The sequence below is a fragment of the Haemaphysalis longicornis genome, unplaced genomic scaffold, assembly GCF_048455015.1.
Source record: "Haemaphysalis longicornis isolate Haplotype H1 unplaced genomic scaffold, Haemaphysalis longicornis Haplotype H1 scaffold_8, whole genome shotgun sequence".
Classification (NCBI taxonomy): Eukaryota; Metazoa; Arthropoda; class Arachnida; order Ixodida; family Ixodidae; genus Haemaphysalis; species Haemaphysalis longicornis.
Window position 1 is genome coordinate 107460384 of NW_027526445.1, and position 13810 is coordinate 107474193.

At 47.0% G+C, this 13810-nt stretch overlaps 1 protein-coding gene across 3 annotated transcripts in view; it reads left to right on the forward strand.

Moving 5' to 3' along the window:
- LOC144150161 (uncharacterized) overlaps window positions 1-13810 on the forward strand; it is a 104899-nt gene that overhangs the window by 22663 nt on the left and 68426 nt on the right. The window contains exon 1 of one of the 3 annotated variants that reach the window (XM_077682002.1): window positions 12975-13147. The exons of 1 other annotated variant lie outside the window; for it this stretch is intronic. In XM_077682002.1, coding sequence (XP_077538128.1) covers window positions 13125-13147 — 23 coding nt within the window. In that variant the 5' untranslated portion in view covers window positions 12975-13124. Of the gene's footprint in view, window positions 1-12974; window positions 13148-13810 lie in introns of those variants that run through there. One more of the 3 variants, XM_077682000.1, reaches the window with a different exon arrangement.

A 13810-nucleotide genomic window follows, 5' to 3' on the forward strand; every position in this document is an offset into this window, starting at 1 on the left:
GACGCCATGGGTCCAATGGGTCAGAAGGCCTTTGCTTTAATAAATGATCAGCCCAATGATATGTGTAATTTTCGGTTTGAAATATTCGCCCTGCGAATCGCGAAAATCCTTACATTAGGAATTTCTGCCAGGAAACATGGAAGAATGTGAGCAAGATTTCTTTAAAAATACACTGCTCAAGAAGTGAAAAAAGGCTTAGATGTGATACCGACATCCACACCCAAATAATGGCTGTGAACACATGAAATTACTTTTGGACATTCCCATGATGATGAAGAGGCTCAATTACATCTAATTTCTACCAAAGCCCTCAGAGGAAGAGAACAATTATGTGCGGGTCCGCTTCCTTCCGCGGAAATATCGTAAAAGCTGATGCCGCAGCGCTCGGTGCGACACAAATACCGCTCGGCCCCATTTAACTCCCAGGGTGTTTTTCTCCCCTCTCACAACCACCGCGATACTGTTGTCCAATAAATTCAATTTTTAGCCGTTCACGCTGCTCGCCCACCATCTTCTCGAACGCAGAGCAACTCTGACGCTGCCATTCAGCGACTTGTCATTTGTTAGTTTGCTTTTCAAAAAGCCGATGCAACGTGATTTTGAAACCAAAAGAACTGTGCTACTACTGTTTCGTGTTTACGTAGGACAAAGGCTACAATTTTGAAAAAAAAAGATGTTCGTAAGTCACGGCGTGAACATTGTTGAATGAAGTTGTTGTGAGCGTTGTTGAACATTGTGAACATTGTTGATTTACCAGGGCGCAGCCGCCACGCGTGAAAAAAGAATGGCGCAGTTTGCACTAATGTTGCAACGCTGAAGAGACAGCGGAGCTTGGCGGAGACGTAGCTTCCTCCAGTTTGGCTATGTTTGATAGCTTTTGCTAGGTTTTAGATATTCTTGCTGGGATATGCTAAATCTTGAGGGGTGAGGCCAAGTTTAGCCGTATTTTCAAAGCCCGGTCCGGTCGGTCTTTCCACTGACAGCAGATCCCACAGGGGAGGAAGTTAGTACGACCTCCAGCTTAGCTGTTTCTCCAGCCCTGCATCACTGGGGCAAGCAGCAAAGGGTAGACCGTTTGCGCTTCTTTAGCTTATCAAAGACAATCACGTTTAATGTGGTATAGCAAGTAGGCACACAAAGCGCATGGCCATACGCATATGTTCATAGTTTTTGCTCACACCCAAGCCGGCGCGAATAAGAGCTTCACTGTTATAATGCGATAGCTTTGGTGGTGCAGCTTTGAAAGGCGGCGCAGTTCTTTCATGCACTTTTTTGCTAACGCCACCAGACCAAGCTTACGCTAAACAGCTCCGTTGTTGAAACCATCATTATTTATAACTATCGATTCAGCATTCTTTTCAAATAAGCAGCTTCTTCCTTAACCGCACCTCTTTTGACCTCTGCGGCCCCTCCCTCCGCTGTCGCGAGGAACAGGGTGTAGCAATTCTGGTGTAGCAATTCCGGCTGCTTGACTTGTTGACCTAAGCTGCCAATTAAGATATTTATCTTGTTCTCTTTTCCTAAAATGCATAGGCCGGAATGTAAAGATACCAAATAAAAAAACAGAGAATATTGAGACAGCGTCTCAAGTGACGCGAAACAAGCGATATGAAGGAATATCTGCAGATGGTGGAGGGATAGCAGACGCCGACCAAATAGGCCGAGGTAAAGCACTGCGACAAATTCACAGTTTCAGGGTAGGATTAACAATTCCATAAGGGCAATAAAGGTTTGCTATTTGCAGCTCATATCTGCGGTAATAATAAAAATATCAGAATAAATAAGAAGTGCTTTAAAAAAGGTAATTTATACACTTCAACAACTGGGCTAACGGGGGTCATATTCCCCCACACTTTCCAATGTTTCTCTGTGAATTTGAATGTATCTTTCGCTGGGGTTGGTAGTGTGGCTGGCGACGTTCAAAAGGTGACATAAGATGAAGTGAAAAAGGCATTCAAGGAAATGGAGAGAGGCAACGCCGAATAAGCCGTGCGATATCCTCAGTTCTAGAGAACAGGCGATTTTATAGTAAAAATTCATATTCTACTACACTTTCTGCCGTATAAATATGTATATTGTGAAAATAAGTGTCTGCAATGCGCTAGAGCCAACTTCGAGGAGTCATCGACTAGTGTACTTGTACTGTTTCGGCCAATTCACAGGTGTACTTCATCTGCATCTCACGACCATTATCATCATGTCGTACCTCATCTCTTTCTCACACTCATTCTCATACTAATTCTTGATTCTGTATTTATGGGTACCACTCTGAAACAAAGCGCTGCACCAACTACCTTTAAGACACCCCTCCTCTGTGAATGCTGTCCTTAACGTAGCCATCAACTGGTAAAGGTGCACTCGATCCCGTCCGCTGTTCTTCCCAGTCGCATCCTTGGAGCTCTGGTCGGGTCGCCGCTTGCGTCTGAACGTGCAGCAGGAGAGCGGCAATAACCCTCTCTCCCAGCGCCTCAGCTGCCGCGCCTGTAGCGTGTACCACTACGAACCCCCAACGCGATCTTCCAGCTTTCGCTGGCCTGCAAAGTGAGGACGCGCCGGACTGGTTAATGATGCACGGGTCTGTCGCTTTAACCGATGGATGGGGGCCCACAAGCTCCAAAACGTCGTCTTCTCGCTGCACGAGGTAGGAAAGACGTGGTTTCTTAACCACATACACACTACCCCAGAATGGGCCAGCTTTACCCAAGACATCCGGAAAATTTTCGGCAGCCTATTCGTCCACTGAGACGTGGCCAAACGAAAGGTTGGGTCTCACACCCAACAGCCTGATGAGAGATTCGCCTCATACATTGAGGACGTCGCTCTCCGCCGTCGTGTGGATGAAAAAAAAAAACAGGCTGACAACCTGCGCCATAGCTTGAGGGGGATAGCGACATTTGCATTTAACGCCCTTTGTATGCGAAATCCGCCAGAGTTAGAGACGTACGCACAACTTGTGAACGGCTGTACCAACTGAAGTTCATAAATGCTTGGACCACTCACCATCATGGGGACTCGGACCTGCGCAGTCTCATACGTACGATCGTACGCGAAGATCTCCAGCACCATGACGCGCCTTGCTTCCACGTGACCATTGTAACAATAAAGCGCCTGAGTTTGAAGATATTGTCAGAGAGGAGCTAACATTCGTAAGGGTATATTCACTCACGACTCCTCCTCTTGCAGCCATCTGTGTGCAGTACTACTCTGCGATTGCGGCGGCACCACCCTTGCAGGTTGAACCACCATCGGCGTAGGCGCATGTGACGATTGAAGCAGCCCCTACTTTCTCGGCTTATTACACCGCCATGCATCCCGACAGCCAAATTTTATTGCGATCGCACCTTGTGTTTTTACTATGGAATTGTGGGCCACGTCGGCGGCTTCTGCCGTCGGCGTCAGCAAGTAGAAGAGGTTGCCCTCCGTAAGATGGCGACTACACCAGCTTTCCCTACAGATATGGCATCCCGAACGTGCTATACCGCCGCGCCGCCCATCGTCGCCTACAGTACCACTCGACCCCCCTCCCAGTGACCATCCTGCACGACACCGGTCACCCTCTCCGTGCCGTCGTTCCTTGTCGGCCCTCCGCCCTGCCATCAGCGCAACTAACAGCCAGCAGGAAAACTACCTACTGTGGTTTTTAGGGGGAAAACTGCACTAGTGGGGAAAACGACAACTCCTCCAGACAGAGCCTCGAACACTGTCAAAGTCGATGTAGAAGGAGCTATTGTCGATGCACTTGTCCACAGAAGAGCCAGTATTTCAGGGATTGATGAAAATTTGTGCTTGGAACTGCACAAACTGAAAACGACGTACAGTGGCCCCACTTGTGTAATGAACCAAGGTTCTATCGAACCTACAGGATATTGCACAGTGAATGTTTTCATTGATGGAATTCGGCACCACATGCAGTGCGCCCTACTACCGCATTGCATTCATCGGCTCATTTTAAGAAAGGGCACCCGCTATTATCTCCTGTCACTTCACAGACATGAAACGGACGAATGCAGATGATTCAAGTGTTCCTGGAGAACCGCATCAGTGGTTAGCAGCCAGAGGGGATAAGGTCCTCGGTCCTGCCTGCGAGAAAGTCATATCCGTTAGTTCCACTCAGTTTTGCGATGGTGACGTTCTCATCATTACCTGTCCTCACTCTCTTCCTAAAAGTCTGGGGATCGCTGCGGGTCTAGCGCGTTTTTCACAAGGAACAGCTGCTCTTCTCGCGCTTAACAACAATTGTAAGCCAGTGATCCTAGTTTGGCGCACCACAATTGCTCCTCCGGTTGACTCTAAAGTTAGCTGTATTTTCACTCTCTGTGTGGTGCCATCTCGCACTCATCTTCATTCTGACTCTCCTGACTCTGCTCTAACCGCCACAGGAGTTCTGACCTCTCCCCGGCTGAGACTGAGACTGGGGCTTCTTAACCAACACAAGACTTTACTTCATTTAATTGTACCCATTGGCGGATACAGAGAGGGGGGGGGGGATGTCCGGATGTCCTGACCCCTCACTTAATTTTTTTATTTATACTCCAAAGAAGATGACCCCTAAGGTCGTACAAAAGGTCTAGGAGATGGTTCTTTTATATTTATTGAAGTTTTGATTTTCCGAAATGTAGGTGAATAAACAAGGCTACTCCTCCGCCTCTTCTTCCTCACCATCATCACTAATAGAAGCTGACAACTTTTTCAGAAAAAAACTTAAATGCGCCCCTGATTGTATTGCACTAGGTCAGACGTCGGTGGCAAAGCATCATAGCGAAACCGGCGAGTATCGCATTATTCCCCGCCGTCGTTAACATGCATCCTCACCAGAAAGGAACGTTAGGAGTGACGCTACCAAAATGCTTCCGCGGAACATAATTCTGCCATCAACGAGCTTCTGGTCACCCCAGTTCTGCTACTGCAGAAAGAGGACGGATCGGAGCGATTTCGCGTCAATAATTGCGAATTCAACACAATTACTCGAAAGGCGTTTAGCCGATCCCACGGATTCATCACGTCCTTGATTGTATACAATTCGCTGAATAGTTCTCACGTTTTGATCTGTGCTCGGGGTGCTGGCTTGCACGAGGGCGATAAAGAGACCACCGAGCTTGTTACCACCAATGGGCGTATGAATTTGTCGTCCTGCCATTTGGGCTTTGGAACACCCCTGCAACATTTTAACGAATGATTGATACTGTCCTCCGCGGTCTCAAGTGGAAAACATGCCTCTGTCCCTTCGGTGGCATCGTCATATTTTCTTCAAGTTTCTCTGAGCACCTGAAGAAACTGGATGGAGTTCTAACCTGTCTATTCAATGCGGAGCCTCAGCTCGACACTAAGAAGTGCCGCTTCGCTAGTCCAAGCATTATTTTTTGGATATCACCTCTTTCTCATACCAATCCTCATCATCATTCGTGGTGCTGGAGTTCTGGGATACGCTCGGAATAAACACGCTGGGCCGACTTCCTTTGAGACGCCCCTCTTGTGCAACGGCTGTCCTTTACATAGCCCTGAATACAAGTGTAACTTACGCACGCTTGATTCGCTAGGTTCTAAAGGTAACACGTGAAAAAGACAGTCAATGGAACGAGGAGAGGAAAACTCGCAGGTGACGACTGAGTAACCGCTTATCTAAACAAGGATGGGTTGTATTTCGTAGTAATAATGCGAACGACGTTGTTTTTAGAACGCCTCCTTGTGTTCACAGTACTACTGGCCTTAAAAAAAAACATCAACATATTTGTAATCTATACGAAACGTGATTCTAAAGAACGGGTAAAAACTTCTTGGAGAGGCGTCCGTCCAGCTGGGGACGTCAGGAAGCTGCGGATAATGGTTAATCACAAAAGTAACGATAGGGCGGGTAGCGAATTATGCTTCCGGTGAATGTACTCTGTTCTTGCGATTTCAACGGGCGTATGTCCTGGCGTGAGGTTAGGCTAACGTTTCGTGCTGCCCGCTAACGACGCCGACGGCTAGCCAGACAGACTTACGTATACAGTGAGTATGCACATGCTTGGCACATCGAAGGTCTTAATGTTACTCCTTTCTCATGTTAATTAATCCTACATTTTCGCCTCAGGCACCCATTGGAAGAGGCGCTCAGCCATAGCAGAGAAAAGAGAAAAAAAGCAAATGAGAAAGAAATACTTATCCCTCTATGAGGTGCCGTCTAATTCCGCATTCCAAAACAAGCCTCTTTTTGTGTGCGCGTGATTCGGAAGACTTTGCCATCTAAGCATCATTATTCCGGATGCATCTAATCAACAGAATATTACATGCACTTTATGTTCTGGTGTAAATCTCGCCTTTGTGGTTCGCGGCCATGCGACGACGTAACTTTCACTCAGCTGTGATGCTGGGTTCTGAAGGTTAATTTGTATCTCTTCATATCAGGACCTTCCGCTACTGAAGTATGTGTACGGTACCCTGGTTCCGGTGCCAGACCCAGGTCAATGGAGCCGCTTACCGGCAGCTGGACTATTATATATAATAAGCACTTGGGGCTGACACTTTCCACCCACCTACCCTTTGAGGCAAAAAATTTTGCCTACGCAAAAAGGGATATTTCACTTGCATTTAATCTCATCTTTCTGGTGCAAGTCGCTCAAATTACTAAGGAATGTATAATTATTCGGTTATTGGCGTTGTTGGCGTCACAGTGGACGTTCATTTAACGCCTTTAATATATGAAGAGAAATTTTTTCTTTGAGGCTGCATCAGAGTAGAGTCAGCGATTTAGCTATATTGCGGGGCCCCCAATATCGGCGTGTCCGTTCAGCCGTCGGAAACCGACGCTTTCACAATGAAGATGCCATAGGAAGTGGTCATGTTCACGTCCGCGTGCGGCGCGTAATAGGAGCTAAGCGTTCGAACGGATATCTTATCAGCTGACGGTAGCTGAGTTTCCTTTGTGTGCTCCCCGCCAACATTTCGAGATATCCGCGGTCACCAGAAAAAAACGTTTCGAGATAAATGGAGGCCAAATACATGGCGCCTATGGGAGGTAAATGCACGTCAAGGAAAAGTTTCGACCTAACCGATATTTCGAGCTATCCTTGTTCGAGCTAACAAGGTATTACTATACTTCATCGTCCACCACCACGCTCTTCGTCGAGCGCTCCCTCGTCCTTGAAGACCTGCATTGCTTTTTCTGTTGCTTGTTTTTCTGGACAATTGCATTCTCTCCTGGCAGTGCGGCGCCCTTCTCTATAAGCCGCTTTTTCTAGCGTCGGGATTTTCTTTGCAAGCCCCAAAAAGATGCGGAGACAGTTCTAGCGCCGCCCCCGCCGTGGTTGTCAGTTTTATCACCACAGAGGTGTCCCGTTGCAACGCGGATCGAGTGAGTTCAGGAGCAGACGACAGTGGTTTTATCGGCGACGCTGTTTGCTCAAACGCTCTCTGCGACGTGCGCTGGATTTTTGTTTTTCTTTTCTTTTGTGAGCCCCTTATGTTGCGCAAGCCTACGCGCAATCCCGGAAACGTATGTGAGACTAGGCGCTTGCCCTGTAACCGTTAATTCTATTGCTGTTCACAAAGTTAACACTCTTGTTCTGACCTCTACATACAATTTTTTAAACAATTATTGGTTTTGAATATATGCACCTTCGTCATTAAAATACCTACGTCCCTAGTTTACCTTTTTATGGAGCAGGGGTATTAACCTTCCTTGCTCCGGATTCCTGGGCGATCCCCAGCGTGGGTATACGCGCGGCCGCGCGCTTTCACGAGAGGCACACTCACGTGCGCTCGGCATTTTCTTCGGATTTTTTGTGTTCATTCACGGCGCAACCAAGAGCGTAAACAGTCTCTGCTGTTAAAATAATAAAACAATTGAATCCATTGTTGTGTTTGTGATAATCACTCCCGGATAAAGACTTTACGGAAAGCGCGCTTTACCACCACGCTTCATAGGCACGTTGCTATCGGCGGTACGAGAGTTACGCAGGCTTCATAACGTGTGTCAGCGCGGTAGAAAAAGTTGATTTCTATTGGCCAAAGGTTGGCACAGACTACCCATCAGACCATCTAATATTCAACAGTTGAGTCCCAGCTGGTCAGTTGTTTGGAGCCGGCTAAAAAGGAAGTTCTTCTTGTCCCGAACTCATGTTTTTTTTTTTTTTTTGACCTGGTGTAGTATTATTTCATACGCAAACACTGATGGGTTTTCCTCACACGGGTTTCACTTTTGACACTTTTATAGATGTTCTCGAAAGTTAAATTGGATATCCCGTGGTCATGCGAATCTGTGAAGTACATAAAAGTTCTTTGTATTGCTTACAAGCGGGCATATTAATTCGTTTTGAAGGGACGCGGAATAAAAGAAGGAGTTGTAGTACTATTGATCCGTAAGAAATTGCTGGGTATGTGAATGAATTTTGCAACATGGGCACTTGTTACAGGCAGAGCAATTTGCTTTACCTACGACTACTTTCCAAGAAAAATCTTGCGACACTTTCGGGGAGACAGGTAAATTGGTAGAAAATAAATAAGACATTCAATATACTACGATACAGTGTGACTAGAACGCCCAAGTCTATAAAAAAATCAAGAATACCTGCGACGGGAAAATTCGGACTAATCACTAAAAGGAGGCGCAGTACTCCATCTGCCGGATTAGCAGAAGAAAAAAATTCAGGGGAGCTGGCACTAACGCGCAAGAGTCTAATGGCGAAGCTGGAGGTTGTAGGTGAGCATTGCTGGACATATAATTACGTTTCAGTTTCATTGTGTATTTACATAGTTGCCGTAATTGTGATTGTATGCATCGAAGAGGTCCTCGTCTTCTTCGCGGTGACTGGTGGATGCAAAGGCATCCCCAGCATCGTAGTCTTTCACCATTTCTTCGTCATCTACTCGAGGCAGCGTTGCGGGATCTGCAATTCGTCTCGGGAAGGATTGGCACACTTGTAGCCACGTCTCCAGTCACATATAATGGCTTCTCGAGATGGCGTGCCCGTCGAGCCCTTCTCAATCCTGGTGTCTTTTAAATGTTAGCGCAGGTATTTTTTTACATGCGCGTTAGCGCTTGATGGCAGCCCTAGAGTTGCTTTTACTACGCTAAAGCCACTACGCGGAATGGGAACTCGGCGGTCGTCGCAAGGCACACGCTCACGGACACGCACCATTTTCTCGCTCCTCAGCAATTTTGACAGTTTTTTTTGGTAAATCCACGGCTTGTGCCGTAGACACTGGGCGGTCGCCGAGTGGCAACCCGCTCACGAGCACATTCTTCCTGAATCACAAGAAAAGGTAATAGACTTAACAATGCACCAATGGCCAAACTAAACCTCGAATTCCCGTAAATAAAATGGCGAAAGAAAATATTGAAGAAGTTAATAGCGACGTTAAATAACCGTCTCGTGACTGACGACGAACCTGAATGGCGACGAAACTTTTTAAGGTCTGTTCGGGAGACAGATTAAAGGTTCATTCAAGCAAACAGACTGTGGTTGAGCCTTTACGAGGAGGTGTTTTGGCCCCTGTCGAGGTAACCTTGGACCTTGGATGCAAATTTGGTACTGAGGACCGCTGAGATCTGGGCCGATTATTGGAGGTTATTGCTGGTGAGCTTACCCTGCCATGGCCGGGATGGTTTAAGCTTCGCGCGAAGTTTTGCGCTAATGCGCTAAGGAATTCAGACTTGTGCTTCCGAACAAAGTCGCAGTCTTGGGTGAATATGACAAGAGTATAGGTGTCCAAAAGAGGACCCAAGGAGGGATATCATCATATGAGCAGAAGGAGAAGAAAGAAGACAAATTGGGACTCTGCATCGGAAACGAAAGAACCTAAATAAAATGCACAAAGGTAGGAGCATGAATAAAGAAAACGGCTGACGATTACTATAGTCTCAAAAGCAAAATTTGCGGTCAGCGTGACCTTCAGTCTTCTAGGTCACGGCATATAGCTACTGCATCTAAAAAAGTAATCAAGTGATCAACGAACGCACGGCGGCACACGCTATATTACCGTTATCTGGCAGATCGCCGCCGTCACTGAGCATGTTGTAAATCCTGCCTGGACGTCCGCGAAATTATGTGGTTCGATTGAGCCACGCAGCAAGGAGTATTCCGAAGGACAACATGCAGCACGCAGCAGGGGCTAAGCTTCTGCTCGGCTGCGCCACCCTCACCGTCACCCTTTCGTCACACTTTGTTGCTCTATTTTAGTGCGCAGATCTCACGTGGTTCGGTTGAGCCACGCAGTTAGGAGGACGGCGAAGGACCACGTGCAGCACACAGGCATGCTGGACTTTTTCTCAGCCACGCAGCCGTCTCCTTCGAACTTTCCCCATGCTTTCCTCCGCCGTTTTCCTTCTGATTTCGCCCGCTCGGTGACAATGCCGCCGCCGATGCCAAACCACTCTAACGAGCGCCAAAGTGTTGAGCACTAAAACTAGGAATGTCTCTCTTGCTGTCCAGATGTAAGTAGACATGACCACATTAGCAATTAGTTGCGGTTGAGGATTCACCGAGAATGGATATGCATATCTCTTAGGAATAGATGTACTGTAAAACCTCGTTAATTCGGATCTCAAGGGAGTGAAAAAAGTCCTATTTATCGGAATGTCGAATTATAGAATGAATAACAAAAACACACATACTCTACTCTTTTATTCCATACCTTTATTTTGAGAAGTCCGAAAATGCTTGCTCGTTTTTTGCGGACAACTGAGCGGAAACGACTGGTTTGCGGGCATGCGACAATCCATATAGCGCAAGCGTATTCCCTGGAACATCGTACCTAACTCCTCTTCGACTGTTTTGCTGGAGGTTAAGCGACCCTTCCTGTGGTGAATCGGAACACACATGTGTGCGTACACAGCCGCACGAACCGAAGTTAACGTCCTTGGCGCTATCCGTCGACGGCCTACCACAACTCATATCGCAACTGTTTCTGGAGGAGGCGTTGCCTTGATTTCAGCAGCGTTCCCTATCGTACATTTTCGAAACAAAATCAGTTATCCTTGGCCTCCACGATCAACTTAGACAGCACACCGCTGCTGTTGACGGATGGCGACCGATGGCGACGGGTGGTACTCCGCGATGGCCAAATCGGTCGCTTTTCGCTGCCTCTCAAAAAATTACACCATCCTCCCGTGGGGAACCATGACGAGGATGCGAAGTATCGTAGGGGTTCTATGTAGGTTTTCTTATATATCCGTTACGTTGGTTCATTTATCGGAGCACGAATGGGAACGTAGTGTGAACCCCCATGTAGAGACAGAGAAATGTAGAGAAACGTAGAGGAATGTAGAGAGAGCGAAGAGAACTACACCCGCGTTACCTGATCGAACACCTCCTGGTTCTCGTCTTTCTTTATGGCGTGCTCACGCTCCTACCCCGCGGCCCGCCATCTTCGTCCTCTTCTCTGGTTGAGCTTAAAGGCGCGTGGCGCTTCCCGAAACAGCTTTCCCACGGGAAATTCAACATCCTTCTCTAAAGTTTTCAGTTCGTCGTTTCCGGTGACGTTGAGCTTCGCGTGCCTTCGTTGTATCAGTAGCTTCTTGACGTAGTTTGAAAGAGTGAAGGACATAAGGCGCATTCCTAGCACGTGCTCCCGTCTCGGTTTGTTTGCGCAGTGGGAAGAGCGCCACGTACATCCCGTTGCGGCCAGAGAGGGGTGGGTTGGATACCGGGCGCCGCCTAACTATTTCTTTTATTTATAGTGGACTGCGCTGACGTCAGGGCAAACGCTGACGGGGCTGAGGAGTCGCGCATGCGCAGTAGAGTGCGGACGGTGGAAAAAATGACAACTAGGGAGGGAGGGACAGAACCCCGTGCATGAGATACCTATCTACAATTGGCGTGAAGATGGTTTAAACGGTAACGATACGTGCTCCGAAATCTCGTTTCAGTTGCGCCGTCCTTCACTTGCCTCCAGTCCGAATTAACCGGTGCACGTACAATTTTGCGTCGAATTAGCGAATGTTCGTTGCCATGCGGCTATGCACATTTTTGGAGGGAGGGGCCGGGAATGGCGACTTATCCGAATTTACAAATTAACGGGGGCCGAATTAACGAGATTCCACTGTATATGTTATTTTGAGTCAAGAATAAGGCAGCTGCGACAGTCCCGTATTCTCCCATAATCACAAATGGCAAATACGCAACGCTGAGAATGATCAGGAATAAATGGAACAGAAGAGAGTCGTGTTAAGGTTTGGTGCAGACGGGATAGCCGGGTACGATGTGTAACAATGTGGACCAAATCTTACTAATTCACAAATTCGCGTTTATTCTAACCGAAAAAAATGCTCAGTAAGGGTTACTGTTACAGCTTAGGGAAAATAAAGATGGACATTTTACACTGTGGCCTACGTTACTAATTAAAAGTAGTTGTACCCAGCGCTGTTTATCTTCTAAGCATCTGGTCAAGTGAGCTGGCAAGACGGGACGTAATAAAAATCAGCTCACCAAATACGAGACAGAAAAGAAGGGACTTACAGAATTGCCTACCAATCACAGCTAGTTTTCTTTTGAAGGAACACAGTTGACTTCCCACTTCAATCAACCAAATATCGAAAGGTCCTAATAAATAGACTCATTGGAATGACTGCTCATTTTCAAACTATTTTATCGGCCTGCCTACAGTATTCGGGGCTATGTTACTGACACGAGCGGCAATATAAGCTGCGTTTCTTCGAAAAAACTAGTGAGAGTGCAGCGCTTTCCTGCGGGTCTGTTTTAATGTTTTCGTTCCTGTATTCTGTGCGATGAAGGTTAGTTACAATCATACTACTCGCCGAACTCACGGTCCTGCCAGAATGCGTACAAAGCAGAGAACAGTAAAACCCCGACTTGGGGAAAAACAGAGTTACGAAAGTGCGTGGGCGCAAATACACTTTGAAGAGGCGTCTTGCTGTGATAAAAGGATGAGAAATTTTATGTTTTCTTTATCTTGCCGGGAGGTGTAGGCCTTCAGTTGTAGAGAACCTCAGGCAACTTATCCATAGGTCACCGCCGCGATAAGAAGTGTATAGATTCGTAAGTCAGGAGCAAGCACAGCAGTTATCGGCGGTTCAACGCTTCGCCGCCTGGCATGCGTTGAACGCGTATTGGTGACACCTTCCAGGCCAGTCGTAGTAGAGAAAGCGTCGAAGGACGAGTCCTGAACGTCAGGGCCCTGAGAGCGGCATGTCTACGGTGACCAATGAAGAGTAAGCTGCGCTTCATTCATAATCTTCGTGTTTTTACAAAGATGAGGAGGTGTTGCGCAGAATGTTTACCTGTGTAATATCTTATCTAGGTATATATCTATGTATATATATATATATATATATATATATATATATATATATATATATATATATATATATATATATATATATATATATATATATATATATATATATACAGTAAACCCTCGTTAACTCGAACTTGCATATCTTGAAATCTCGGTCGAAACTTTTTTTCGCCGTGCATTAACCTCCTATAAGTGCTATGTATTTGCCCCCTCTAATCTCGAAACGTTTTTCGGAGGGGACAGCGGATATCTCGAAATCTTCACCGGGAGGGCAGAAGGAAAGGTCCCCTTCTCACGCCCCGGAATCGATCGAAGAAGGCATTGGTGCAGAATTCAGCGGCTGTGATGAGCTGTGCAATGAAGTGTGCAAGGCAACTGGCTGTGTGAGCGATACTGAAGACGGCGAGATCGCCTTTGAGAATTATGCGCTCTACGAGGCGGACGTACCCGTTACCGGAATGCTGTCGGACGCCGATATCGTTGAGATGGCCGTGAACGACGCAGATGACAATGCAGACGAGGAAGAGCCTCGAGAAGTGCCTACGATGACAGAAACACGTAACGTGCTGCGTTTGCT